We start from the raw sequence: 26,294 nt of genomic DNA, 5'->3' as shown, positions 1-26,294 counted from the left end.
CAGTGAAGCAGGGAAGGGTGGCTGGGAGGGGACCGGAGGTTTTGCCAGAAGGGACGAGGCTGGTGAGCCTGAGGGCCTATGGTGGAAACCTGAGCTGAGAGATTCCAGACCCAGGGCACAGTCCATGCAAACGCCCAGAGGAGTGAGCAGGTCTGGCGGAGTGACGAGGAGGGAGAGCGATGGGCACAGGGCAGAGCAGAAGCGCCGAGGCTGTGATGGACTTAGGGGCTGTCTCTGCTTGTCACCCGGTTCTAAAAAGGGTAGACGCCGTGGTGACCTCTCTTTGGACACAAGTAGTGCGGATCCAGGGCCTCTCTCCTTGGTCTTTGCCACCTGACCCACCAGGCCCGGCGGCGCTGTCCTTGAACGCACACCAGGCAAGCGCCCCACCTGCAACGAGGTGGCCTCACACGGCGGGGTGCCAAGGAGACACCCCAACGACCGCTGGGAGGGACATGGGAGCGAGGTTGCTGTTGTAAACACGGCAGCCCCACCCCAAACGGAAACACCTGTGGGGGGGGGCGGCCTCCGGGAGCAGCCTCACCACCCTTTCTGGGTCCCGGCCCCCTCTCCCCCTCTCCGCAGGGTCTCTGTCCTCCAGCGTGGGGTGGGGCGGGCTCGCAGGCTGAAACTCCGGGGCGGTGCCCCCCTCTGACCTGTCCCTGCCCCTTCCTGCCCTCTTTGATGCGGCCCCACTTCCTCTGGCAGGAACCCCCGCCCTTACTGGGTCTGGGTAAAAAGGAGCCGCTGAGCCGGTCCGGAGAGGCGGCGTCCCTGGAGGCTCCCTGGAGGCGGCAGCTCCTCTCTTCTCACGGCCCTGTCTCCCAACCCTTGTACCAGTGCTGTGGCTCAGTCCCTGGTACAGGTATGGGGGGCAGGGACGTGTGGACCCCAGCAGCACCGGGCCCCAAGGGGTGAAGCCAGGAGGTGACTGCAGCATCTTCCTCTTCTGTGCCTCCATCCCTGCCTATGATTCGGGTGAGGGTCTCTCCAGATTTTGGAAGTCCATGCCGTCTGCCCCTGCGCCTCCTGCCTCGCTACCCTTAGTTCTATCATCCCTAACTTTGTGTGTTCAAGGTCCGTCTTTCTCTGAAATCTGTCACTACCTGTGGTCTCCGTCCTTGTTCAGAGTTCAGCTGACCCCTGTCCTTATCTCTGCAACTGATGACTCAAGGTCCCTCTCCCTTTTCCCAGTTTTTCTTGATCAGAATGCCTTCCACTGCTACCCTCAACCTTTCTCCCTTCCCCGTTTTCCCGATACTCAAGGTCACTGTCTGGCTAAATCTCTTTTCCTGCAGTTTTTTTGGTCTTTCCTTGCATTTGCCCGACCCTGTCCCCATTTCTCCCCAACTCCAATTTCTCTCCTTCCCCAAGGCCACCCCAACACGGTCTCACTTCCCGAGGCTCCCTAAGCCATCTCTGAGCGGCCTGCAATTAGGGGCTGCAAAGGTGGGTTCCAGCCTGGCTCCAGCTTGGCCTCACTATACCACATGCCTTCAAAGCCAATTTCCTTGGATTTTCAGGCAAAGGAAGTCTCTAGAATCTTAGGCCTGGAGCTCGGCTACTCACCGAGGGGAGAACCTGCTCCCCTCAGATGAGTTTGCTCATCTGCAAAAGGGGCCTGGTGCTGGCCCAGGAGGGGGCAGTGGGGTGGTGGCAGGGGGGCGGCTGCCAGGCTTCCCTGGCCCACTCCTTCACCCGGGAGACAAGAAATCCCAGCTTGAGGGGCGCCTGGGTGGCGCAGTCGGTTAAGCGTCCGACTTCAGCCAGGTCACGATCTCGCGGTCCGTGAGTTCGAGCCCCGCGTCGGGCTCTGGGCTGATGGCTCAGAGCCTGGAGCCTGTTTCCGATTCTGTGTCTCCCTCTCTCTCTGCCCCTCCCCCGTTCATGCTCTGTCTCTCTCTGTCCCAAAAATAAATAAACGTTGAAAAAAAAAAAAAAAGAAAAAAAGAAATCCCAGCTTGAAGTCAAGACCCCTGCAGTTCAGAAAAAGGCAGCACAGAACTCTGCAAGCCCACCGACCTCCCCCCACCCCACCCAGACCCAAGGGTGGCTGCTTCTTCCTCCCCCTCCCAAGGAGGCCAGAAAGGGCCCAGACCGGAGTTGAGAACCCAGGGGCCTCCGCCCTCACTCACTTCCTCCCCAGAGACTGAGGGGTGAGGGGGGACACACCCCGACCAGGTAGGAGACTTTACTTACTCTGACACCAAGAGGTGACATGGACCAAAAGGAGGCCCAGAAAGGGAACAACATCTTAACACAGGTTCATATCTTCACCCAGAGAGACGAGAACAGACAGGAAGGGTTTGGCTCCCAGTCCCACCCATACATAAGGGGGTCCAGAGGATGAACGAGAACCCCGTGTTCGCATCAACCCCAATTCCCAGGGACAATCCCTCTGGTAAAGGCGCAGATACCCGGAGCCAGGCCCATGACTGGGAAAATAACTTTATTTTCTTCGGGGGTGTGGACAGACGTCTAGTCTCAGAACTTCTGGAATTGCTTTTTGGTGCCAGCGGCCTTTGTGACTTTGAGCACGTTGAAGCGCACAGTCTTGCTCAAGGGCCGGCACTCACCCACTGTGACAATGTCGCCGATCTGGACATCCCTGTGGAGGTGGGCAGGGGCTGTGTCACACGCTGGGCTGCCCCACTCAGGCCATTAGAGGCCAAGGCCTGTCCGCATGAGCTCCACCAAACCCTATCCCAGCTCCAGCTTCCAATCCCACCTGCCCCCAGAGCGTGCAAGGCACTGAACTCAAAGCTACGCAGAGGACACTCCAGCCCTTCCAAGGGGCCTCTCAGGGCAGAAGATCGCCATCAACCCTCTCCACCTGACACACACAGGGGGTTCCTGAGGACATCTGCTGGCTTCCAGCGGTCTCCTATAGTTTCCTGCCCACACAGCAGCTAGAGCGCCCTGAGAGCCCGGGCCAGGTCCCAGGGTCACTCAGACTCGGGTGCAGACCACCCCCTCCTCTCCACCTGGGAACCCGAGGGCCCGCCATGTTCACCTGAAGCAGGGGGACAGGTGCACGGACATGTTCTTGTGGCGTTTCTCAAAGCGGTTGTACTTTCGGATATAATGGAGGTAGTCCCGGCGGATGACAATGGTCCTCTGCATCTTCATCTTGGTCACCACACCTGGGGGGAGGGGACAGATGGTAGGTCAGCCCCCCGGGGAGGGAAGGGGAGCCTTGGGCCGCCCAGAACATGCTGAGAATTGGGATCCCAAACCCTGCTTCTGACATCAGCTGTGCCAAGTGGCTTTCTCAGCAGTGCCCGTGGTGGGCATCTGAAGACCATCGTGAGAAGACATCATCTGCCAGCGCCCCCCTCACCCAGGAGTCCAAGCGTCCCCCAGATACAGAAGTCCTCACCCAAGCCCCCAGAAGTCCTCACTCACCAGACAGAATCCGCCCTCGGATGGACACGTTACCAGTAAAGGGGCATTTCTTGTCAATATAGGTGCCCTCAATGGCCTGAACAAGGGAGAGAAAGGAGTGAGCCTGGCACATGTAGTTCCTGAACAAAACAGGGGGTGTGGCCTTAGGTACACAAACTACAATTCCCAACGGCCCCGGGAACTGCCACTCCGTGTGTACCCACGTGGGAGGACACTGGGGTCTCCTTCCTTCTGAGTCTCTCCAACCCCCTACCTCCTTGGGCGTCTTGAAGCCCAAACCGATGTTTTTGTAGTATCGTGGGAGTTTCTCCTTGCCAGTTTCTCCAAGCAGGACCCTCTTCTTATTTTGAAAGATGGTTGGCTGCTTTTGGTAGGCACGCTCAGTCTACGTGGATGAGGAACAAGCTGGTAAGCTCTCGGAGCCAGCAACCTGGCCTGGAAAACCTCCCCAGAAACCCCCAAATCCCACCCTCTCCAGCCTTTACTCCCTAAACGTCAACCTCCAAAACCTGGATAATGACCATCTACAACAGTCACACCAAGAGGTGAGTTCAGACCCAACTCTGAACCGGAGTTACCTCCGTATTTATGCTCCAAAACACTTCCCATCACCCGAATTCATTCCTTAAAACTCAGACAGAAACAATAATCCCTCTAACAACCTGTACACCTTTTGGCAAAGATTCTCCCAGACACAAGGGCGCCCACTCAGGATTCTCTCCTATGATATACGCGACTTCAGAAATAAATACCAAAACGATGGGCTTCCTGGATTAACCCAATGGCCCAAGGCCTCCAAAAATACCTCTCATAAGACTTGAGCCTCTCCTAAACCCCACGTGGGGGAGACCCTAGTATTTACGCGGTGCTAGATTAATTCACAGACATGCGCCCTCTGCCCGAATCAATGTCTGGAAAATCGAGGCCGCCCTGCATTAACCCCCAAACAGGGGCGCGGGTCCTTCTCTCCAGGACGCGCCCCTGACGCCGGGACCGGACCCCGCCACCTCCGCTGCGGCCCGGAGCCCGCACCTGAATGTCCGCCATCTTCCCGGCCGCCTGGAAAAAGGAAAGCTGCGGCGGCGTCCGGGTTTCCTTATCGACCGCACAGGGGCTAGAGAGGAAGTGACGAAAGGGGGCGGGAGCACGGTTTGGGGCGGTGCCTCGGACGCGACGGTGATTGACAAGAGGCCCAAACACAGCCCGCGATTCGGAGACTGCAGGGACCCCCACAAGATGAAGGGCCGAGGGTCGGGAAGCGGCGGACACTGTCTCGCGAAAGTCAGGCCGCGACTGCGCTGGGCGCCCTAGTTCACGTTGGGAAGGCAAGGCCAGCCTTGAGCCTGCCTACATTATCGCGAGAGTTACAGGGAGGCGGTCAGGGTTCGGCGGGGCTAAAATCACGTGGGATTTGAGGACCGCGTGGCTTCGTTTCTGCAGAATTCAAACGCGATGCGGTGGCGGCCATCTTTTTGCGGGGCACGCGGCTGGAGGGTATTAGGAGCTTGGGTAACGGCACCGCCGTCTTTGTGAGGGGCGGGCGTTAACCGAGAGTGGTTTTTTTTTTGTTTGTTCAAATTTAATGAACGTTGTTGAGCCAGCCAGAATCCCCCTTATTTGTTATTTTATATACATTCTTAGAAAGCAAAGCCTTACGAAACAGGGTTTTTTGTTTTTTGTTGTTTTGTTTTTTCAGATTCAACTGACCAAGGATTGCTATCGGGAGAGTCCAAACCCTCCCTTGTCAATTTGTGTACTTATCCTGTAGCTGGGGCACTGGTGCAAGACATTTGAAGGAGCTAATCCCTTGTGATCTGGCTCTTGTCTCTATTTTACGCTCTTAGAGCCGAATGCTCTTTTCCTCCTCTAATTTACATCTACATCTAATTTTTTAGAAGTGTATTTATCTTGAGGAAGAGCGCATACAAGCACTAGTGAGGGAGAAGCAGAGAAGGAATCCCAGGCAGGCGCTGAGCTGTCAGCGTGGAGTCCCCTGAGGGGCTCCATCTCACAAACCTTGAGATCATGACCTGAGCCCAAATCAAGAATCAACCTACTGAGCCCCCCGGGCGCCCCTGAAGGCAGGAATCTTTATCTGCTTTGTTCTCCAGAGCATCTGGCAGCTGTCTTATACTGGGTGCCTAATTTATGCTTGTGGACTAAATCACCAATGAATGAATGGAGGATTGGGGGATGTGTCAAAATGTCCACCATTACAGGCAGCCGTATAAATCACGCCACGGCTCCACCTTGGAATATTCTGCAAGCACTTAATAAACGTGAGGTAGATCAATCGATCCAGAGGTGAAAAGATTGCCAGCTATATTTTGTTTCTAAGTTTGCAGTTCTGAATAGGTATTTCATGCGCATGGTACAAAATTCAGAAAGAATAAAAAGCGAGAGGTGCCTGGGTGGCTCAGTTGGTTAAGCCTCTGACGCTCGATCTTGGCTCAGGTCAGGTCACCATCTCCCCATTTGTGAGTTTGAGCCCATCGGGCTCTCTGTTGTCAGTGCAGTTCCTGCTTCTGACCCTGTCTTCCCTCTGCCCCTCCCGCACCCTCTGTCTCTTTAAAAAACAACAACAAAAACCCACAAAACTGCAAAATTGAATGGCTCTCTCCCCTACTCTTCTCCCCAGACACCCACACCCAGTTTTCCTCTCTAGAAGCAACTGTTGTCATCCTGCTCTCAGCTTGCAATGTGTCTTCCAGACTATTTTACCTTCAGATGAATTTATACATGGACAAAGCAAACTGCAGAGCAAAAGGCATAGTATGACCCACAAAGTCAACAACAAATATGTATTGAGAATCTATGGGATGACTGCCTTTTTTACAGCTCGGTACTGTGATATAATTGTGGACTATATATATTTGTAGGTATCACAGACTGCCTTGTTCAGTAATGTAGCTAAGAGTTACATATGGTTATTTACATGTAATCTGAGTGACTGGGGAGGGGCGGGGGGTCGGGTGGGGGGTGCAGCTCAGTGCAGAGCCAGTGCTTCCAGGTCCTGGGTTCCTGGGTTCCTGGGTTCGAGCCCTGGCAAGTCCAACCACTGGCTCTTCATTCTTTTTTTTAATGTTTTTTTTAATGTTTATTTATTTGAGAGAGAGAGTCAGTCAGAGTGTGAGCGGGGGAGGGGCAGAGAGAGAGGGAGACATAGAATCCAAAGCGGGCTCCAGGCTCTGAGCTGTCAGCACGCGAACTCACACGTTGTGAGATCATGACCCCAGCCAAAGTCAGAGGCTTAACCAACTGACTGGCTTTTCATTCTTTTTTAAATTTTTTATTATTTTTTTAATGTTTATTTATTTTTGACAGAGAGAGACAGAGAGACAGAGAGAGACAGAGCATGAGTGGGGGAGGGGCAGAGAGAGAGGGAGACACAGAATTTGAAACAGTCTCCAGGCTCTGAGCTGTCAGCACAGAGCCTGACACGGGGCTCGAACTCACAGACAGCGAATTTGTGACCTGAGCTGAAGTCGGACGGTCAGCCAACTGAACCACCCAGGTGCCCTTGGCTCTTCATTCTTTAAGAGATACAGATTAGATTTAAATTGAATAGGATTTAAAACTCAGTTCCTCAGCCGCCCTATTCATATGTCAAGTATCCAAAAGCCACATGTGGCTTGCATATTAGAGAAGATTCATAACATTTTTATGAACACAGAAAATTTTGTTGGACGGCCCTGCTATAGAGAAATATATGTGTGTGTGTGTATATATATATATATATATATACATACGTGCACACATATGTGCATATATGTATAAGTATAAATAATAGTCTTATAGTCTTTAAGTTGTTTAATAACTTCAGAGATGTAAACACTACAAACTTACAAAAACCAATTAAAAAACTTAATTACTTAAATTTCTTTTGCACTTAATAGCTTTGTGAGTTCTGAAACATTTTATTGTTGTGATCATCTGTACACCCAAGGCGGGGCTTGAACTCACAATCCCAACATCAAGAGTTGCACGCTCCACTGACTTGAGCCAGCCAAGCTGTCAGGGCAGAGCTGGATGCGGGGCTGGGGCCCACGAGCTGTGAGATCACGACCTGAGCCGAAGTTGGGCGCTTAACCAACTGAGCCACTCAGGCGCCACTGAGTGAAACTTTTTTAAGTTTATTTATTTTGAGGGAGGCAGAGAGAGAGGGAGAGAGAACCAGTGGTGGAAGGGCAGAGAGAGAGGGGGACAGAGGATCTGAAGCAGGCTCCACACTGATAGCAGAGAGCCTGATGCAGGGCTCGAACTCATGAACTGTGAGATCATGACCTGAGCCGAAGTAGGATGCTCAACGGACTGAGCCACCCAGGAGCCCCCATATGAAACATTTTTAAATGTAGTTGTTTCAGTCCCTTTGACGGTAGCATTAGAAGGGAGGGACTTTTCATTTTTCTGTTTTAAAACCTTCTATATTCCACCCCACCCCCCTGCAACTGACCTCATAGTAGGTTTATTTTTTTACACTTGATCTTAGCCAAAAGGCCGAGAAGCAATTAGGTTTATTTTATTTATTTATTTATTTATTTATTTTATTTATTTATTTTTAACATTTACTTATTTTTGAGACAGACAGAGCATGAACGGGGGAGGAGCAGAGAGAGAGGGAGACACAGAATCAGAAGCAGGCTCCAGTCTCTGAGCCATCAGCCCAGAGAGCCTGACGCGGGGCTCGAACTCACGGACCGCGAGATTGTGAGATCGTGACCTGAGCTGAAATCGGACGCTCAACCGATTGAGCCACCCAGGCGCCCCAATTAGGTTTATTTTTTTAAAGAAAAAGGTAATTTCTGGAGTGTTTGAATAACTTGATAAGGATTTATTATATTTAGTTAAAAAAAAAAAAAGCAGGCCTCAAGAGTTGTTATCTGCAACGTGTGCTAAACTATGTACAAAAGTGACTTAGAAAAAAGCCTGGAAGGAAATGCATGATGCTGGCCCTGGTGGTTTGCATCTCCAGGTGGTGAGATTAAGTGTGATTTCCTCTCTGGTTTTTAAAATGCTCAGTATTTTGCAATTTGCTCAGAATAGCTGGTGAGATTTTGATGATAAGGGAAAAGGGAAAAAAAATACTGCTTCACCGTGAAGGGGGTGGGGGCAGTTTGGAGATATTTAGCTGCACAGCTTTTAATGACCACAACCCACAGTAGGAAGTACATTCTGCACTGTGACCAAACACCTGTTTCTCTCTCCTCCTCTTCCCTTCCTTCCTCTTGCTTTCTTTTTTTCTGAGTTTATGTATTTAAGTAATCTCTACCCAACGTGGGGCTCAAACTCACAGCCCCGAGATCAAGAACCGCATGCTCTTCCGATTGAGCCAGCCAGGCCTCCCCTTCCTCATGCTTTCTAACTTAACTTTCTCTTTTCCTTCCTGCAACTCACTGATTTTTTTTTTCTGTTTCTATTTCTATATTCATTTTAAGCGTGGTTGGACCACTACCCTTGATTATCAGACCTGCAGTGTCAAAGAGCCTTGATGTCCAATAACCAACTTCAGCCAACCCTAGTTATTACCACTTGAGCGAATATTTCCTGCCCCTGCCGGGTTTCAGGCGTACTTACCAGTGTTTCACAGCGGAAATGCAAACCCTCCTTGACCTGGAGAAGCTCACGTTCTCCAGGGTGCACCCCAATGCCTAGCAAAATAAGACCCTCTCTTGTACCCTGCACATGGCCCAGGATGGGAAAGGTTGCTATTACCTGGCGGAGATGGGCCAGGCGTGCCCACGCGCTGCTCGGGGGGTGCCTTGGTGGTGAGCGGTTGGGCGAGTTGCAAGATCGAGCTCTGAAAATGTTTCTGCAGCTGACCCGGGTGTTGGAGTCTCCGTAATTGCCCTCCAGGAAGGATTAGGGGATGCCCAGAAAGTCTATTTTCAAATGGTAAATGATGTCCAGCAGCTTCTCATGTGTTCATTGACCATTTGTAGATCTTTTTGAGTGATACAGTTCTCCAAATTCTTGCTCAAATTTACTTGGTTGTTCCTTTTTTTTCCTTTATACACACACACACACACCCACACCTGGGATACAAGTTCTTCAAAAGAGATGATTTGCAAACATTTCCTCCCAGTCTGTGGCTTGTTTTTTTTACAGATAAAAAAAAAATTTTTTTAACGTTTGTATTTATTTTTGAGAGAGAGAGCGTGAGTAGGGGAAGGGCAGAGAGAGAGGGAGGCACAGAATCCAAAGCAGGCTCCAGGCTCTGTCAGCACAGAGCCTTGCGTGGGGCTCGCACTCACGAACCTCGAGATCATCTGCACCAAAGTCGGCTGCGTGACTGAGCTACCCAGGCGCCCCGACGTGGTTGGTTTTTCAAGTGGCAAGTTGTACGTGTTTAAAAAGCCGAGTGTATCTTTTTAAGGGATCCTGCTTTTGGTGGGACTATATTGTGCTGCTTAAACAGGCAGTTTCGTTAACAGCATTTGAACTCTGTCGTTTTTGGTCGCTCCTGGAGGCACCTCCTGTGGTGAAGGGGAACCCCGGGAAAGCTAAAGGTACCACTGATTTGTTAAACGATTCTCAGAGAAAACCTAAGCCACTGAGTTTGGACATCTTGGCAAGATTAACCACGACAGGACACGGGAGCTATAACTTGCCCTGCGAATCACACAGTGAAATGTTTAACATATTCAAGTAGTTTTCTTTGCACCGTTAGGCATTTGAATACTGACCTAAATTAGAAAATTTCCAACTATTGGGCACCAGGGTGGCTCAGTTAAGCGTCCAGGTCTTGGTCTTGGCCCAGGTCAGTATCAAGTTCGCAGATTTGAGCCCCTATCGAGCTCTGTGCTGACAGGGTAGAGCCTGCTTGGGATGATGTCTCCCTCTCCGCCTTTCCCCCCACTTGGATCTCCCTCAAAAAACATTACAGTTTTCAAGCCTTGCCCATTAATCCCTAAGGGCATGTTAACAGGTGACAGTTAACTGGGTAGCTGCTAAATGCTCCATGTCTACCCTTCCAGGTCTAAAAGGTCTAGCTTTTGTCTTACAAAGCATCATGGAGGGGCGCCTGGGTGGCTCAGCGATTACACTTCTGACTTCGGCTCAGGTCATGATCCCGTGGCTTGTGGGTATGAGCCCAGCGTCAGGCTCTGTGCAGACAGCTCAGAGCCTGCTTCAGATGCGGTCTCCCTCGCTCTGCGCCTCCCCTGCTCATGCACACTCCCCAAAATAAACAACAAAAAAAAGGCATCACGATATTTAACATTCCCGTTTCCAGTGCATTACTACTTGCAGAACATTCCCTGTCCCTTTCTTTCCAAAAAAGCCCAGACTTCCTGGTGTGGCCCAGACCAGAAGGGCCCGTAGGACCGCGAGGATGGGACTGGGTCTGAGATGGTGGCAACTCCATACTTTACAGTTGACTGGACAGCTTCACCCACTAGGCAACCTCAGGCCGTGGCGGTTTTGAGAACTACGCGGGACCCTGGAGGAAATTCCTTGAAGGGTAGGTTACAGGGCAACCGTTGTGACAAGGGACTTTTCTTGCTCAGGGGGCCTCCCTCCCCTGGGCCTGCCTCCGCAGCAGACACACACTGCCAAGACACCACATTTCTTTAAAAATAATTTATTGGTTTGGGATCACAAAGTACAGGGAAAGCCAGAGGGCAGTGCCTGTGACCCCCGGCTGTCCTTCCCTGTGTGTGCACCTGCAAATACCTTTGTGGACACCAAGCTTGGCCCTCAGCACCCTCACCCTAACAGCTGCAGCGTTAGCACCTGACCGCGTGGGAAGTTGGACACACCCTGTGCACAACGCGGGGTCCCCCTCCGATCACTTTGCAGGTATCTTTTTTTTTGCGAATGGTGAAACTGCCCTAGTTGTTCCAACTGTCAACTTCTTAAAACTTCATGAATGAGGACGTCACGGGCAATCTATGCCTCAAAGCTCTTAGAGCCGTTTGAACATTTTAGGAGGCCTTCCTGAGCAGCAGTGACTAAAGCCCTGTGGTCCCAGTATTCTAAGGCCCAGGCTGCCTGTGGCACCTAAACAGGGGCCCCCGGAGTCCCCCACATCCTAGGGCGGCGATGGAGGAAGCGCAGGCCAGGCCAAGCATGAGGAATAAACAGTCAATTTTATTGGGCTCAGACCAGGAGTCCGTGGGTCTTGAGGACCTCTGTGTATTTGTTGATTTTCCCTTCCACGTTCTTTTCGGCCTGTTTCCGTAGCCTCTGTGGGGTGAGGAGGACAGATGCCGGTCGGTGGCTGCCGCCTGGGACACTCCTCCTCCCAGGACCCCACCCGATCCCACTCCCCGCCCCCCCCAGTTGGGCCTCAGAAAGGCCTCCGGGGCTGAACCACCGCATCCAGACACGCCCCTGCCCCCAAAGGCCCTGCCCGAGCCTGGTGCCCTCACCACAAGCTGCTTCTTCTTCCGGTAATGGATCTTGGCCTTCTCCTTCCGCTTCTCCTCCAGGGTGGCCGTTACTGCCTGGTACTTCCAGCCAACCTCGTGAGCCAGGCGCCCCAGGTAAGCAAACTGTGGGGGAAGGGGGAGAAGTGAAGTGGAGCCAGGGTGGCTAGGGGACAGGTGACAAGCTGTCACAGCAGACCCTGCTTTTGTCAGCAGGCATGAGCCAAGACACAGCCGCCCCCGTAAGGGCTCCCCGCCCCCTCCTCCTGGCATCAGCTGAGCCATTGGCGTTGTCGGCACTGCCAGCAGTGGCATCCGCAGACCATCGTGAGAAAGAGACATCATCTGCCAGCCTCCGGGACCTCAAGTCCACCCTCTTCCCCTCCCCGCCGCGAGACCACTCCATGTAACCGACAGCTCACCTTCCGTGTAGGCTTCAGCCGCACAACTTTGAGGGCGGCGGGAACCACCATCCGCTTTTTCTGTTAGAGAAGGAGAGGGGCTTAAGAAACCTGGAGTGAGGGACAGACAGGGGACAAGGCTGGCTGGAAGAGCGTCTCAGTCAGTGCTGTTCTCACGAGGATCAAACAATGTAGGTACAACTGTGCAACATCACGGACGCCGCGCACACGAATGCGGCACGGGAACGTCACGCTCACCTTGTCGTAGGGGGGCGGGATCCCATCAAACACCTTGAGGCGGTCCAGGGCGGCCTGGCCTCGCTTGGTCTTGTGGGGCAGCATGCCTGTGGGCAGAGGGGCGGCAGGCTCGCTCACCGGGGCTCACGAGGACCCCCGCCCCGCCGGCGCACAGGCGGCCTCAGATGGTAGTGCATGTGGAGTCATCTCATGGTTGGGGAACTCGAACACGAGTGGGAGAAGTCCTCATCACTGGCCACCCGGCCGTCCCCGCCTGCGGTCCTCGGGCCCAGCTCACCTCGCACCGTCCGCCAGAAGATGCGGCTGGGCGCGCGGAAGTGGTAGGGGCCTCGGGATGGGTTGGTGTTCATCCGCTTGCGGAGGAAGGCCAAGTACTTCACTGCGGGGAGAGAGCAGCGTGAAGGCTCAGCCCCAGACACACGCACATCCACACTCCCAGGGGCCTTTTAGGAACTCACACGGGCGCTTCCCACCACCTGCGGGCTCACTTTTGGAGCCAAGGAAGCCTGAGGCTCTCCCAGGTCCATCCTCTCTAGCCCTCCTCCCACGTCCGAACTTACACTTGTTTCTGTAGAAATTGCCAGAAATGTTGATGCCCTCGCAGCGCACGACGACGACCTTCCGGCCTAGAGAAAAAGGAAAACGAGGTGACGGAGGAGAACAAAAGCTAGGTAGCCAGCCGAGGGCTTTACCTACAAACTGGCCACCACACACCTGCCCGGTTACGCCGAGGACCCGGAAACAGGGATCCTCCCCTGTATGGAACTGACCGTAAGGCACAAGAAACCCAAGACCCTGGCAGGGGATCCCCTTGCCCCACCCAAGTCACAGAGCTAGACTTGTGCTTAAATTAACAGCCAAACAGGAAAAGAACCTTCCATGTTGGAGCCCCCGACCCCGGGACAGGGAGGGGCTGGCAGGTCTCAGAGCGGTGCATGGGGTTGATCTCATGGTCGTGAGACTCAAACGAAAGATGGTGATTGTTGCTCATCACGGACCTCTGGTTGGGACTCGGTCGGGGGGGTGGGGGGGCAGAGCAGACTTACCCAGCAGCACCTGTTTGGCCACAATGGCCGCCAGGCGGCCCAGGAGATGGCCTCTGCCATCAAGCACCAGGACCTGGTGGAGATGGGGGGAGAGCTCAGACACACCCACGGCACTGACTACCCACCCCCCAAAGCAACCATTGCTTTCTACTTGATTCTTTCACCTTCTCCCCCAGAGCAATTCCTATCCATTAGCACGCCTGGAAACTAGGACCCAAGGCCCATTTTACAGATGTGGCCAAGCAAGCAAATGGGGGACTCGAGACTTCAGTAAATGGAATAACACAAAGACCTTGCCTCACATCTCACAGCTGCCTGAAAGGCAGGAATTTTTTAAGCCCAGATTACATTCAAGGCTGAGAGAACGTGCTGGGATTTGAACAAAGACTGGCAACACTCTGTCCACGGACCCAGTTAGAATTTATCATCGGTGACACCAGCTGCGGGAATGCTGACGGATTCACTCTCTCCTGATCTCAAGGGCAAAATCGTTTCCAGCACAAACTGAATAGTAAAGGAAACGGGCCCAGTGTGGGTGAGGCTCTGCGGTGTAGACAAAAGCCTGTGCTGGGTTTTACATGGACTAACTGTGTCCCTGGGTGAACTGCTCAACACCGAATCCTCAGCTTCTTCACCACGAGCAAAGTCCCCACTCTTACCGAGTGCTTGTTATATACTTGTGATTGTTGGAAGGCAGAAGGGTACAGAATCTAAAGCCAGACTTCCTGACAATGTGACTTTGGCTAAAAATCTCCAGCCTCCTCACCTGGAAGATGAGGATAACAGTATCTGCCTCAGGAACGTTATGGGAAGGTCAGGGAATTACACAAAATATAACACAAGCCGTGCCAGGAACACGTGTTCAGAGAACTTCTCTACCACTTTCCCCAGGGCACACACTTGCTTTTTCCTTCCTCAACCACTCAGACTCCTTACATGAAATTCACACGGGGACCATTTCCCCGAGCCATCCCCTCCTTTACAGAAAAGAAATGACAGGAGTGCGGGCACTCAGACCTAAGCTTCTGCTGTGTCCCTCGAGGTCCCCAACCTCCCCCCCCCCTCCACCTCCCGTTTAAGAACAGTGTAGGTCCCGGGGTTGTGGAGCCTTTTTATTACAGGTCCCTCCTTTCAGATCTTTAAAATCAACCCCAACGAGCAAGAGAAAAAGAGGAATTCGTTCCTGCACGCCCTGTAGGCGAAAACGCTCTGGACCCACTGCCTAAGTTTCCTACAAAAACGCTCAAAGCTGCAGAACACGGATTAGCAGTCCCACGAGGTTGAAGCAACGCGCGACTGGGGCATGTTGGTCAGTCCTCGGCGTCTCACCGCCGCGAGGCCGCCCAGGCGCTTTCTGCGTGCTTCCCCGCCGCTGGGGACACACGGGTCTCATTCGGCCAAAGGACAAAGGCAAACGAGACCTAATTTGAGACTAACTCTTCCCGTGCTGGGAGCCCCCATAATCACCCCTAAGGGAGGAACGATGCCGCATTTTAGCCAGTCACCGACCAAAAAAAACCCCCCGTGTATCTCCTATTTCCCCCGTTGCAGACTCTTCTTAGACCAAAAGCTGCCCCGTTTCGCTCAATTAACCTAGATTAGATCTCACAATACACCTACGAGGGGAAAGAGGATATAACTCGGCCCGGGCCTGGATCCCACCCGGCCCCACGCCTCCCCGGCCCGCGCGGAGCCCGCACCTGAGCCTCCGCCATCTTCGGCAGCCGCCTAGGAAAGGAGGAAGGCTCTGCGCAGGGTTTCTTATCCCTTGAAACAGGGGCGGAGGAAGTGACGCCGCATGGGCTGTGCGGGCAGCTTTCCGTCTTTGCATTGGTTGAAGCGTCTAGCGCGTGCGCAGAGAGGCCCCGCTAGAAGGCGGGTCGTCTCCCGACTGTCCAATCCGGGTCCAATTCTTCTCGCCGGCTCTTAGATAGCCATTGCTGTGAGGGGCGAGAGATCACGTGGGGGTAGGACGGCTCAGCTGGGGCGGGGCTGGCCAGCCTCGGCCGCCATATTTTTGAGGGGCTGCTAATCTCCCTCTAGGGCGGGGGCTCGCCAGCTAAAGCGAGCGCAGGCTGCAGGGCACGTGGTGGCCCGCAGAGGGCAACGAGGCTTTCTGTTCAGGGCCCAGTCTAGACTGGGTAGGTCTGGGTCCAGTGCCTGGTGTGCCTCCTTATGACCTGGCCAAACCCCTCGCCTGTCTAGACCTCAACGTCCTCATCTGTAAAACAGGTGGAAGTCGTTTTCCCTATGCGATCTGAGAGTGTGTTGAGGGAATGACTCCAGATGGCTTCTGCTGCGTCCCTTACCTGCGATGTCCTCCTCTCCAGCCCCACCTTCTAATATCTGGCATGTCACAATCCCAGTGTTTTTTGGCTGGGGTCCTTTCCTCCAGAGAGCTTCCCCGGTGTCTGGGGCTGGGCCGGGTACCTCTTCTGGGCTCCCACAGTGCCTGTTCTGCCATCAGAACGTGTCACGCTGTACTGACCCCAGAGGGGTCCCGTGTCTTCTCCCCCATAGATCAGGAGCCCTGAGGGGGCTGGGTGGGTTCTGACTCGCATCTGGGTCCCCGCAGTGCCATGCACTGGCTCTGGGCCCCAGGAGGCGTCAGAAAACGGCCACTGAATGAAGCATTGCGTTAACCGAAAAACCAAGACTCGCACGCAAACTGCCCCGTCCACACCATGCCCCACCTACAGACAGTCCTGGCCAGAGCTGGTAGAAAAGGATGATTTATATACAATTTCCTGGGGACAAGGACTTTGTACAGAGGGGGATAGGTGGGTCTGGGTCTGGCGTTGGGGGCTGGCGTTGCCTCCATCCTGGGGGGAGAGTGAGCGGGGCAGCGTGGTCGAGGAAGGAACCAGTCTCTAGCTGACTTTCTCCGAGTCCCGGCTCTGTGTCCTCGGGCAGGTGATTCCTCTCTCTGGGCCTCAGTGTCTTCCTCTGTAAATGGGATGATACATGTGTCTGTCTCACGGGGCTGCTTGCGGGGGTCCGTGGAGGGAGGAGAGGAGAGGATCAAGTGCAGGGCTACTGAAAACAATTCCATTTGCAGTGAGCGCTCGCTGTGTTAGGGCATCGCTGTCCGAGACAAGACGGTTCTCTCAGACAGCGATGGGAGCAGCGGGATCTGAGCTCTCCCATCACAGCCACAAGGCAGCCCCACGTGAAGGTGAGCATTCCAAGGCAACTAAGGAGCTGATTGTTACATTTTACCTAATTTAAACTTAGGCAATGGTGTATTTCTTAGGAGAGCAGGAAGCAGAGTGGATAGGAGCAAGGATGGGAGGAAAACTCAATGGATGGCCTTAAAAAAAAAATTGTAGGGGCGCCTGGACGGCTCAGTTGTTGGTTAAGCGTCTAACTTGGGCTCAAGTCATGATCTTTTTTTTTTTTTTATTTTTTTAAAATCTTTATTTATTTTTGAGAGAGACAGAGACAGAGCAGGGGAGGAACAGAGAGAGAGGGAGACCCAGAATCCCAAGCAGGCTCCAGACTCCACAACCCCCACACCTGTCACCACATCCCCACCCCCCCCCACCCCCCATGCAGGGCTCAAACCCACAAACCGTGAAGTCATGACCTGAGCCGGTCAGACGCTTAACCGACTGAGCCCCCCAGGCGCCCCTACAGATGAAGCATTTCTAATAAAAATTTAGTGTCGCATGCACACTGGATTCTAAAGACTTGGTATGAAAGAATGAGTAAACTATCTTGGGGCCCCTGGGTGGCTCAGTGGGTTGAGTGTCCGACTTCAGCTCAGGTCATAATCTCGAAGTTCGGGAGTTCAAGCCCCACATCGGGCTCTGTGCTGACAGCTCGGAGCCTGGAGCCTGCTTCAGATTCTGTGTCTCCTCCCCTCTCTGCCCCTACCCCACTCATGCTGTCTCTCTCTCTCTCAAAAATAAACATTTAAAAAAATGAGTAAACTACCTCAATAATTTTTAAAAATATTGATTACATGTTGAAATGACAACATCTTGGATACACAGGGTGAGATAAAATATATTAAAGTTACCTGTTTCTTTTTACTTAAAAACATGTGGCTACAGGATGCCTGGGTGTTAAGTGTCTGACTTTTGATTTTAGCTCAGATCATGATCTCACAGTTTGTGAGATCGAGCCCTGCATGGGGCTCCGCGCTGACAGTGTGGAGCCTGCTTGGGATTCTCTCTCTCTCCCTTTCTCTCTGCCCCTCCTCTCTCCTCTCAAAATGAATGAACGCTAAAAAAAATTAAATTTAATTTAAAAAAATGTGGCTACTAGAAAGTTGTTTTTTTTTTCTAAGTAATCTACATGCCCAATGTGGGGCTCGAACTCACAACCCTGAGATCAAGAGTTACATGCTCTACTGACTGAGAGAGCCAGGTGCCCCAACTATTAGAAAGTTTTAAATGACATGTGTGGCTTGTGTTCTATTTCTGTTGGACAGCCTTGCTCTGAGGGCTTTGTGTGTGCCACTTAACTTCCAGACAACTCTATGGTAGAAAGAATATTATTAGAGTCTTTTGTACAGATAAGGAAACTGAGGCAGAAGAGGGAAAGGCTTAGATGCCCAGAAAGCCCAGAGTCAAGTCTTGGCTCTGTCACTCATGTGCTGTGTGACTTTTGGCAAATTATTTGCTTCTCTGTGCCTTGGTTTCAGCCTCCCTGAAACAAAATAAAAATGACACTAGCTTCTCAATTAAGTAGGTTAATTCGTAGAAAGCCCCAGCATAAGGGCCGTAACTCTAAGGCATTACATGTGTGAACAATTACTGCAAACTGCTTCTTCTCAGAGTCCTCTGGGCCCATCAGGAACCCACTAAGGCTTTCTGTCCTTTCTCCCTCCTGGCCCACCTGCCTCCTGCCCTCACACCTGTTCTCACCTTCTTTTTTCCATCACTCACCTCCCCTGCTTCCCTGCTACCCTGGACAGGAAGTCCCAGCTCCCTTGCTTGGTGTTTGAGGCCTAGATTTTCACACCCACACTCCGCTCACAGCTTTTTCACACCTGGAAGTCTTTGCAAAGATGGTCCCCTCCGCCTGCTTCAGGAGGCTACTCTCTCCTGGCTTGCAGACTCCTGTAGCCAAATGTCTCCCCTGGGGCCCCCTCATGCACCCAGGTCCCCGCTGAGCTCACTCTCTTTCCCTAATCTCCCTTGTCCCTCAGGTTCCCCACTGGGCCAGACCCAGGGTCCTCTGCGCCACCTGCCCAAGCCTGTCAACCTGCAGCCCTGTTCTTTTTGTCTTGTTTTTTAAAGATGTGCTTTTTAAAGATTTTATTTTATTTTATCGTTTATTTTTTTTTTACATTTATTTATTTTGGATAGAGAGAGACAGAGCACAGGTGGGGGTAGGGGCAGAGAGAGAGGGAGACACAGAATCTGACCCAGGCTCCAGGTTCTGAGCTGTCAGCACAGAACCCGATGCGGAGCTTGAACTCACAAACCGTGAGATCATGACCTGAGCCAAAGTCGGACGCTTAACCGACTGAGCCACCCAGGTGCCCCTATTTTATTTTATTTAAACATTTTTTTAATGTTTATTCATTTTTTGAGAGACAGAGTGCCAGTGGGGGAGGGGCAGACACACACACACACACACACACACACACACACACACACACACACACAGAATCCCAAGCAGGCTCCAGGCTCTGAGCTGTCAGCACGCACAGAGCCCGATGTGAGGCTCGAACGCATGAACTGTGAGATTATGACCTGAGCTGAAGTTCGACACGTAACCAACTGAGCAACCCAGGTGCCCCCTAAGATTTTCTTTTTAAGTAATCGCTACACCCAACGTGAGGATCGAACTCACAACCTGGGGATCAAGAGTCGCCTGCTCCACTGACTGAGCCACCCAGGTGCCCCCGCCCTGTCCTTCTTGATCCCTGACTCTTGAAACTGCCTGTCCCCTTCTCTCCATCCCCATGGAGGTGCCAGTCCTGGCCCTGACTCAGGCCTTGTCCTCTCTCCCGGGACCCTCACCCAGCATCCAGTCTGTCTGGTCATCATGGCCCCAGAGTGGTCTTCCTCATCCAGAGCACACTCCCCCCCTAGCCCCCCTGCCCCACACACACACAAAGTCCAGAGTGCTGGGCTTGGTGAAGGATTCACTGAGCCGCCGAGTCAATGCTCCACGAGCCACAGGGGCAGCACATCCCGGAGCCTGGAGGCGTAAGCGCCTGTGGCCTCCACAGGGTCAGTGTCATCCCCTCAGACCTCCCCAATCCCTCTCTCCATTCTGCTGGCTCACCTGCTCCCTGGGGTAGGGCGTTCTCCATCTCCTCCTTCGCCAGTGCAGGCACCAGGCAACGGACATCAGCAAGAGAGCCACAGGCAACAGCAGCAGGAGGAGCAGCAGAGGGGCCTGAGGGGCTGGCAGGGCTGTGGCCTCCAAGGCCCTGGGGCTCCTTGGGGGCAGTGGGGTGGAGGAGTCTGCTGGGAGAGAGAAGGCTGGGTGAGTGAGGAGAAGGGCTGGGTCAGAGAAGGGCAGAGCAGGGCAGAGCAGGGGAGGGACCGAGAGAGGGAGGGAGACGCAGAATCTGAAGCAGGCTCCAGACTCTGAGCCATTAGCACAGAGCCCAACGCAGGGCTCGAACCCATGAACCGCGAGATCATGACCTGAGCCAAAGTCGGACGCTCAACCGACTGAGCCCCCCCAGGAGCCCCTGGAGAAATATATTTCTAGGGCTTATGTATTGATTTGTTTATTCCTCTTTTTCCTCCAATCGGCTGTGAGCTCCATGCGGGTGACAGGAACCTTATCTGTCTTATTTATTGCCAGACCCTACTACTTAGTGCTCATTAAGTAATATTATAATAGCTTAATTTCATAAATTAAATATCTGGCCAAATGACAAATTGACAAATGGGCAGATAATAAAACGGTCCAAGACCCTTCCCTGTATACGCTCACCCTGTTCTCTCTTCCCTTCACCCACTGGGCTCCAGCCACATGTGTCCCTTCACTCTTCCTTAAACACATAGGCAGGTTTCTGCCTCAGGGCCTTCGCACTGGCTGTTCCCTCATTCTCAACTTTCAGTGACTTTCCAGCCAACCACTTCAGACCATGCTTCCATCACCCTGTTGTAATTTGCCTGCATAGGGCTCCTTATACTCAGCTGTTTTCCTCTTTTTTTAAAGAAAAAAAAATTTTTTTTAACGTTTATTTATTTTTGAGACAGAGAGAGACACAGCATGAACGGGGGAGGGGCAGAGAGAGAGGGAGACACAGAATTCGAAGCAGGCTCCGGGCTCCGAGCTGTCAGCGCGGGGCCCGAACCCACACACTGCGAGATCATGACCTGAGCCGAAGTCGGACACCCAACCGACTGAGCCACCCAGGCGCCCCCCCATTGATCCTTTAGAGTTGGTGAGTCCCCTCCCGCAGCAACTGTTGACACACCTCCTACGAGAGTCTGAATTCACATGCGTCAGCAGTGTGAAATGCACACTGGTTCCTAAAGATTTAAGAGGGGACAAAGGACGTGAAATGTCACACTAAATAATTATTTATTTATTTTTGTAAGAGCCTATTTATTTATGGGCCTGGGTTCGAGCCCTGAATTGGGCTCCTTGCTGATAGCACAGAGCCTGCTTGGGATTCGCCTCTCCCTCTCTCTGTCCCTCCCCTGCTTGTGCTCACTCTCTCTCTCTCTCTCAAAATAAATAAGTGAAACTTGGAAAAAAAAAAAACCTGGAAAAGAAAAAAAAGAAAAAGGCAGGGATGACTGTTCCCTTCTCAGAGATGGGTAAACTGAGGCCTAGAAAGAGGAATGAACTTGGGGGGACATGCCCCAAGGTCACACAGCCAATGGGAGCAGAGCAGGGTCTGGGATGGCCTGAGGGGAAGGGGTGAGGGGCTGTGGGATGCAAGAGGTGAGGGTAGGAGGTGGGGGCTTGGGGGGCTTGGGGGGGCTTTACCGGGCTGACACTGTAGCTCCAGGCACCCCGAGAAATTCCTGCGGGTGATCCAGGGCTTCAAGGCCACCAGCTGCTCGGAGGTGTCCTGCAGGAGGTGGGAGATGTTGGTCTGGACGAATCGAAGACAGCTGGGGAGGGGCTGGGGGCAGGGGAGGGAGACGTCACCACCGCATCACCCTCATCACCCTCCGCTCAGGCCAAGGGCCTTCCCTGCCTGGCAATGCCTAACAGGGTCCCTTGAGGGTCTCCGAGGGAGAGTTTGGACCCCTGCCCCCAGGATTGCTAAGGGGAGATGTCCTTAGCGATGCACAGCGAGCGGGCCCAATCAGATCTGGGTCCGGAGGGGGTTTGGATCGCCTCCTTCTGGTTGCTAGGGGAGAGAACCCCTCAGCAACACCCAGTAACGGGCCTGAGAAATCAACTCAGAACTGGAGCATTAGGCCCAGGACCCTCGCCATCTTTCAGTGCCCAGGGAAGCGTTCTTTTCAGCAGTGGGCCCCCCAGGGGGACTGGGGTTCCAGCCCCACCACCTGTGGGTTGCTAGTCTAAAGAAATCTCCAGTAAGTAAGCCCTAGGAAGGCATTTCACGCACTCCCCTAGCTGTCTCCCAAGTTCAGGGCTAACCTGGAAGGCACACAAGGTGACAAAATGTATCTCGGTGTTGACCGCCTCCAGCAGGCTTTGCATCTGGGACCCAGCCACAGCCTTGAGCCGACCCATCCAGCGCTGGGCCAGGACCAGGTGCCAGAATGGCCCACAGAGCTCGTCCTGGGAGAGAAAACCCAAGTTCGGGGGCCCGCCGGCGGAGGGGGCTGGGGGCCGGTGCTGGTGGGGCTGGAAGGATGAGGGGCCGGGGCCTGGGGTCCTGCATCCCAGGGGAGGAAGGGGCAGGTCGGCCGGCTGGTGATTTCCTACCCCCCCCCCCCCCCCCCCGCCAGGGGTGGTGCTTCCTGAGTCTACCCCCGCCCCAGCCCCTCCCATCTGCGACTCACGTCCTGTAGGTTGGAGGCGACGGTGACTGGGTAATCCTGAAGCAGGTAATCAGACTATGGGAGAAAACAGGGTCAGACCCGGCTGAAGACAGGAGAAAAACGGAACTATGGAGACCCAGAGAGAGAGAGGGGGACAGAGAGCCAGAGAGAAAGGGACAGAGAGCCAGACACCTAGAGGGGGGAACTTAGCCCCAGTGGGCGCAGAAAGGCGCACCGGAGACGATGGGACCGGGCCCTCACCAGCTTTCGGATGGTGACCTTGAAGGTGGAGGAGATGGGGCTGTGGCTGAAGGAACAGTCGGGGGACCCGCGGAGGCCAGGGCTGAGCAGTAGCAGCAGCAGCAGGGAGGTCTGCGGGCGAGGCACGGGGTGGGGGCGCCCTCTGTTGGCTCCACACGAACCCCTCACCTGGGCACTCACCACCCCCCCCAACCCCGGCCCCCTTCTCTCTGTCTCCCCTCTTTCTCCCTTCCCAGGTCTCCTTCCCTCTCATCCAGCAGTCGGCCTTCCTGCTTGGGGCTCCCGTGCCCGTCTCGGAGCAGCCCCCCCCGCCCCCCACGCTTCCTCTCTGCCTGTATCCGATGCTGGCCCCGTCCGTCCCCCCAGCTCCCCATTTGCCCGCTGCGCCCACGGCTCCCCGTGTCTGCTCACCTCAGCCCGGGACTTTCTCTCTCTGTCCACCTACCTGCCCCTCTCGGTCCTGCTCTCCTCTTTCTCCACGTGGGTCCTGCCTTCCCCATTTGTACCTCCATTTCTTCCCCGACCCTGTCCATCTCTCCCGTACCCCTGTCGCTGTCCCCCACCCCTGTCCAAGTCCCCCTCCTCTGTGCATGTCTCCCACCATTGTCCGTCTCTTCCCTGCCCCGTGTCCCCCTCCTCTATACATGTTCCCCACCCCTGTCCGTGTCCCCCACCCCTGTCTGTGTCTCCCACCTCTGTCCATGTCCCTCTCTTTTGTACGTGTCCCCCACCCTTGTCCGTCTCTCCCCTGCCCCTATGTCCCCCCGCTCTGTGCGTGTTCCAGCCCCTGTCCAGGTCCCCCACCTCTGTCCATCTCCTCTCTCAGATCTGCCCATTTTGATCCGGCTCTGCCTCTCCCCCAGCTTGCCCCCCAGGTATACGCACAGTTGGGCTCCAGGCTGGCGCCAGCACTATCATCTCGGCCGGAGGCCCCTCATGCCTATGGCCAGATCTTGGAAGGGACAGAAGAGGGAGTCTCAGACCCCCACACCCCAGCCCCTTCCTCACCCGCCCCTTCACCTCCCCACCCCTCCCTCGGCTCCTTGATGTGGCTAAGTTTCCGCCTCCTACTCCCTCGGGCTTCCTGCATGAGCCCCAGTTACGGTGAAAACTCATCTCCCCTTCTAAGAACCCCGACGTCCGGTCCCCGGAACCCTCCCCAGGCCAGGGACCCAGGAACCTGACCCCCATCCCTCCTCCCTCAGCCAGGAGGGGGACCCCAGCCCCGCCCCTCGGGGACCCGGAGTCCATTTCTCCTCACGCACCAGGCTTGCCCCGGCTGGGCGTGGAAGGGGCCAGGCCGGGTGACAGCCAGAGATCGAAAGCGAAAGGAAATTTTGGGGGGCGATAGTGAGCCCGGGGTGGATCGGGCTGAGGCAACGGGCGCCACCTGGTGGTGACAGGTGGCGTCTCACGCGCGCCCCGGAGCACCGAGTTGGGTTGATTCCCCGGTGGGACCCACAGCGAATGGGGAGCGGGCTCCAGCCAGAACCAATGCACACGGGGCAAGGAGAAGGTCGCCCTGAGGACCTCATCCTCTCCTGGAATGGGGAAGGCTGGTCCGAGATGCGCACAGGAGTCAGAAGGAGGAGGGCCGAGCGCTGGAAGAGATGGAAGGAGAGCTGGGAGGGGAGAAAGAGGGGACACAGAGAGAAGGGGGCTGTGTGTGGGGGGCGTCGTCCAGGTGAGGGGTGCGAGTGGAGCCGACAGAGGGCGCCCCCACCCCGTGCGTCGCCCGCAGACCTCCTTGCTGCCGTTGCTACTGCTCAGCCCTGGCCTCCGCGGGGACCCCCGACTGCTTCAGCCACAACGCCATCTCCACATTGGATGCGTGGCCTAAGCGTAGCTCCTGGGAGCTCCGGGGTTCCTTGGCTTGTGTCTGCATATCTCCATCTCTGCCTCTGTCTTCACCTGGCCTTCTCTAGAAGTGTCTCCCCTCTGGGTGTCTCTTATAAGGACACTTGTCATTAGATGTTGGGCCCACTCGGATAACTCAGGATGATTTTTTTTTTTAAGTTTATTTATTTTGAGAGCGAGCGAGTGAGAGAGAGGCAAAGAGAGAGGGAGAGAGAGAATCCCAAGCAGGCTCTGGACTGTGATATTATGACCTAAGCTGAAGCCAGGCACTTAACCAACCGAGCCACCCAGGCCGCCCCAACTCAGGATGTTATCTCGAGATCCCTAAGTTAATTATATCTGCAAGGACTGTTTTTCCAGAGAAGGTCGCATTCATAGGTTCCAGAGTGAGGACAGGGACGTATCTTTTGGGAGGGGCACTATTCAAACCACTACAGCCCCCCCCACCCCCCCTCCCCCTCCGGGCTGTTTCCCACCTCTGGGCCTTTGCACATGCTGTTCCTTCTGCTTGGGATTCTCTCCCCCTCTCCCTCTCTGCCCCTCCTGCGTGCGCTTTCTCAAAATAAATAAACTTTCCAAATAAATAAAGAAATAATATGATGTAGCAATGCCACGTCTGTTATTTCTCCAAAGGAAATGAAATCAGTCTCTCAAAGAGATTATCTGCACTCACGTGTTCACGTGGCTTACTCACGATAGCCAAGGTATAACCTAAGTGCCCACTGATGGATGAATGGATGAAGAAAATGTGGTATATATACACAATAGAATGTTATTCAGCTACAGGGGCGCCTGGGTGGCTCAACCGGTGAAGCGTCCGACTTCGGCTTAGATCACGATCTCACAGTTCGTGGGCTCGAGCCCGGAGTCGGGCTCTATGCTGACAGCTCCGAGCCTGGAGCCTGCTTCGGATTCTGTGTCTCCCTCTCTGTGCTTCTCCCCTCCCTTGCACTCTCTCAAAATAAATAAACATGTTAAAAATTAAAAAAAAAAATTACTCAGCTACAAAAACAAGGAAATCCTGCTGTTTGCAACATCGCAGATAATAAATCCTGAAGGCGTTGTGCTACGTGAATTAAGCCAGACAGAGAAAGACAAATCATGTATGGAATCACTTCTACGTGGAATCTAAAAAAGTCGATTCATAGAGTCAGAGAGTAGAATGCTGGTTGCCAGGGGCGGGGGGGGGGGGGGGGGGGCTGTCAGTAGGGGAAACGGGGAGATGTTGGTCCAAAAAGTACAAAGTTTCAGTTTTAAGATGAGTAAAGTTCCGAGGCTCTAATACAGCATGGTGCCTATCATTAACAAAACCGTAGGGTACATTTGAAATTTCCTAGGAGAAACGTTTGTTTTGCTTTTGGATATATCGGAATTTTTCTTTCTTTCTTTTTTTTTCCAGAGGCACTGAGCTAAGAGAGTGGATCTTCAATGTTCTCATCGCACACAGAAAAGGTGACTTTGTGAGGCAATGGATGTGTTCATTAAGTTGATTACGGTTAACTGTTTCACGATGTATAGGTATAGTAAACACGTTTTATACACTTAAAAAAATCAGGTCGTATCACCGAAATAGATGCAACCTTTGTCAATAATACCTCAACAAAGCCGGAAAAAAAAAAACCCTGAACACACACGGCACCTTCCCTGGGAAGGTGGCCGCCGTCCCTCACCCTCCCCTTGCACATGCGCACTCGGGTTGGATAGGGTGACATCTCTGGGTACCCTGAGCTCCTTCTCATATCATAACAACTGTCACCTCAGGTTATGTGGTATCTTCCAACCAGAGCTGAGCCTACCTACCTCTCTTCTGCTCAC

General features: G+C 53.7%; 3 protein-coding genes and 5 non-coding genes across 14 annotated transcripts; all 8 read right to left on the bottom strand.

Moving 5' to 3' along the window:
- Positions 1–2,432: 2,432 nt before the first annotated feature.
- RPS11 (ribosomal protein S11) lies at positions 2,433–4,593 on the bottom strand. Its single transcript, XM_086690417.1, has 5 exons — positions 4,438–4,593; positions 3,659–3,790; positions 3,406–3,481; positions 3,014–3,143; positions 2,433–2,608 (listed from the first exon to the last, which is right to left on the bottom strand). Exons 1-5 carry the CDS (start codon positions 4,450–4,452, stop codon positions 2,485–2,487), a joined length of 477 nt encoding a protein of 158 aa, XP_086546543.1. The 5' UTR covers positions 4,453–4,593; the 3' UTR covers positions 2,433–2,484.
- Positions 3,241–3,326, bottom strand: LOC112851443 (small nucleolar RNA SNORD35). Its single transcript, XR_003222763.1, has one exon. It is a non-coding gene; the product is annotated as a small nucleolar RNA SNORD35 (small nucleolar RNA).
- Positions 4,594–11,473: 6,880 nt separating the features above from the next.
- On the bottom strand, positions 11,474–15,300 carry RPL13A (ribosomal protein L13a). Of its 2 annotated transcripts, none has more exons than XM_025914633.2 (8): positions 15,177–15,300; positions 13,477–13,549; positions 12,991–13,056; positions 12,708–12,809; positions 12,431–12,516; positions 12,194–12,253; positions 11,775–11,897; positions 11,474–11,589 (listed from the first exon to the last, which is right to left on the bottom strand). In XM_025914633.2, exons 1-8 carry the CDS (start codon positions 15,189–15,191, stop codon positions 11,503–11,505), a joined length of 612 nt encoding a protein of 203 aa, XP_025770418.1. In that variant the 5' UTR covers positions 15,192–15,300; the 3' UTR covers positions 11,474–11,502. The 2 variants fall into 2 exon arrangements, with proteins under 2 accessions (XP_025770418.1, XP_086546542.1); XM_086690416.1 differs by lacking the exon at positions 15,177–15,300 and adding an exon at positions 14,136–14,195.
- Positions 12,035–12,121, bottom strand: LOC112851444 (small nucleolar RNA SNORD35). The gene has a single exon (XR_003222764.1). It is a non-coding gene; the product is annotated as a small nucleolar RNA SNORD35 (small nucleolar RNA).
- On the bottom strand, positions 12,323–12,394 carry LOC112851441 (small nucleolar RNA SNORD34). Its single transcript, XR_003222762.1, has one exon. It is a non-coding gene; the product is annotated as a small nucleolar RNA SNORD34 (small nucleolar RNA).
- Positions 12,585–12,669, bottom strand: LOC112851439 (small nucleolar RNA Z195/SNORD33/SNORD32 family). The gene has a single exon (XR_003222760.1). It is a non-coding gene; the product is annotated as a small nucleolar RNA Z195/SNORD33/SNORD32 family (small nucleolar RNA).
- Positions 13,348–13,431, bottom strand: LOC112851440 (small nucleolar RNA Z195/SNORD33/SNORD32 family). The gene has a single exon (XR_003222761.1). It is a non-coding gene; the product is annotated as a small nucleolar RNA Z195/SNORD33/SNORD32 family (small nucleolar RNA).
- Positions 15,301–16,192: 892 nt separating the features above from the next.
- FLT3LG (fms related receptor tyrosine kinase 3 ligand) lies at positions 16,193–23,990 on the bottom strand. Of its 6 annotated transcripts, none has more exons than XM_086690412.1 (8): positions 23,888–23,990; positions 23,508–23,574; positions 22,623–22,733; positions 22,383–22,436; positions 22,015–22,158; positions 21,391–21,475; positions 19,720–19,904; positions 16,193–16,422 (listed from the first exon to the last, which is right to left on the bottom strand). In XM_086690412.1, the coding sequence occupies exons 2-8, from the start codon at positions 23,538–23,540 to the stop codon at positions 16,210–16,212; spliced, it is 825 nt and encodes a 274-aa protein (XP_086546538.1). In that variant the 5' UTR covers positions 23,541–23,574; positions 23,888–23,990; the 3' UTR covers positions 16,193–16,209. The 6 variants fall into 6 exon arrangements, with proteins under 6 accessions (XP_086546538.1, XP_086546539.1, XP_086546535.1 ...); XM_086690413.1 differs by having other exon boundaries at positions 19,720–19,901; positions 23,888–23,989; XM_086690409.1 differs by having other exon boundaries at positions 21,391–21,529; positions 23,888–23,987.
- Positions 23,991–26,294: the final 2,304 nt, after the last annotated feature.

The sequence above is a fragment of the Puma concolor genome, chromosome E2 (genome assembly GCF_028749965.1).
Source record: "Puma concolor isolate L17-30 chromosome E2, mPumCon1.1.hap2, whole genome shotgun sequence".
NCBI classification, from domain to species: domain Eukaryota; kingdom Metazoa; phylum Chordata; class Mammalia; order Carnivora; family Felidae; genus Puma; species Puma concolor.
This window is presented reverse-complemented; position numbering and strand designations above follow the sequence as displayed.

Bases quoted from the DNA above. Each gene is read 5' to 3' on its own strand.
- RPL13A (XM_025914633.2), bottom strand. The intron at 13,057-13,476 runs GTAAGTCTGCTC...CTTTTTCTCTAG, and splicing joins GGCCAAACAGGTGCTGCTGG to GCCGGAAGGTCGTCGTCGTG. The intron at 12,810-12,990 runs GTAAGTTCGGAC...CTCTCCCCGCAG, and splicing joins CAATTTCTACAGAAACAAGT to TGAAGTACTTGGCCTTCCTC.
- FLT3LG (XM_086690409.1), bottom strand. From the start codon at position 23,540: ATGATAGTGCTGGCGCCAGCCTGGAGCCCAACT. The intron at 22,437-22,622 runs GTGAGGGCCCGG...TTTCTCCCATAG, and splicing joins AGGTCACCATCCGAAAGCTG to TCTGATTACCTGCTTCAGGA. The intron at 21,530-22,014 runs GTTAGCCCTGAA...CCCTGCCCCCAG, and splicing joins TCACCTTGTGTGCCTTCCAG to CCCCTCCCCAGCTGTCTTCG.
- RPS11 (XM_086690417.1), bottom strand. The intron at 3,482-3,658 runs GTAGGGGGTTGG...TCCCTTGTTCAG, and splicing joins GCTTCAAGACGCCCAAGGAG to GCCATTGAGGGCACCTATAT. The intron at 2,609-3,013 runs GTGAACATGGCG...CCACCTCCACAG, and splicing joins CACCTGTCCCCCTGCTTCAG to GGATGTCCAGATCGGCGACA.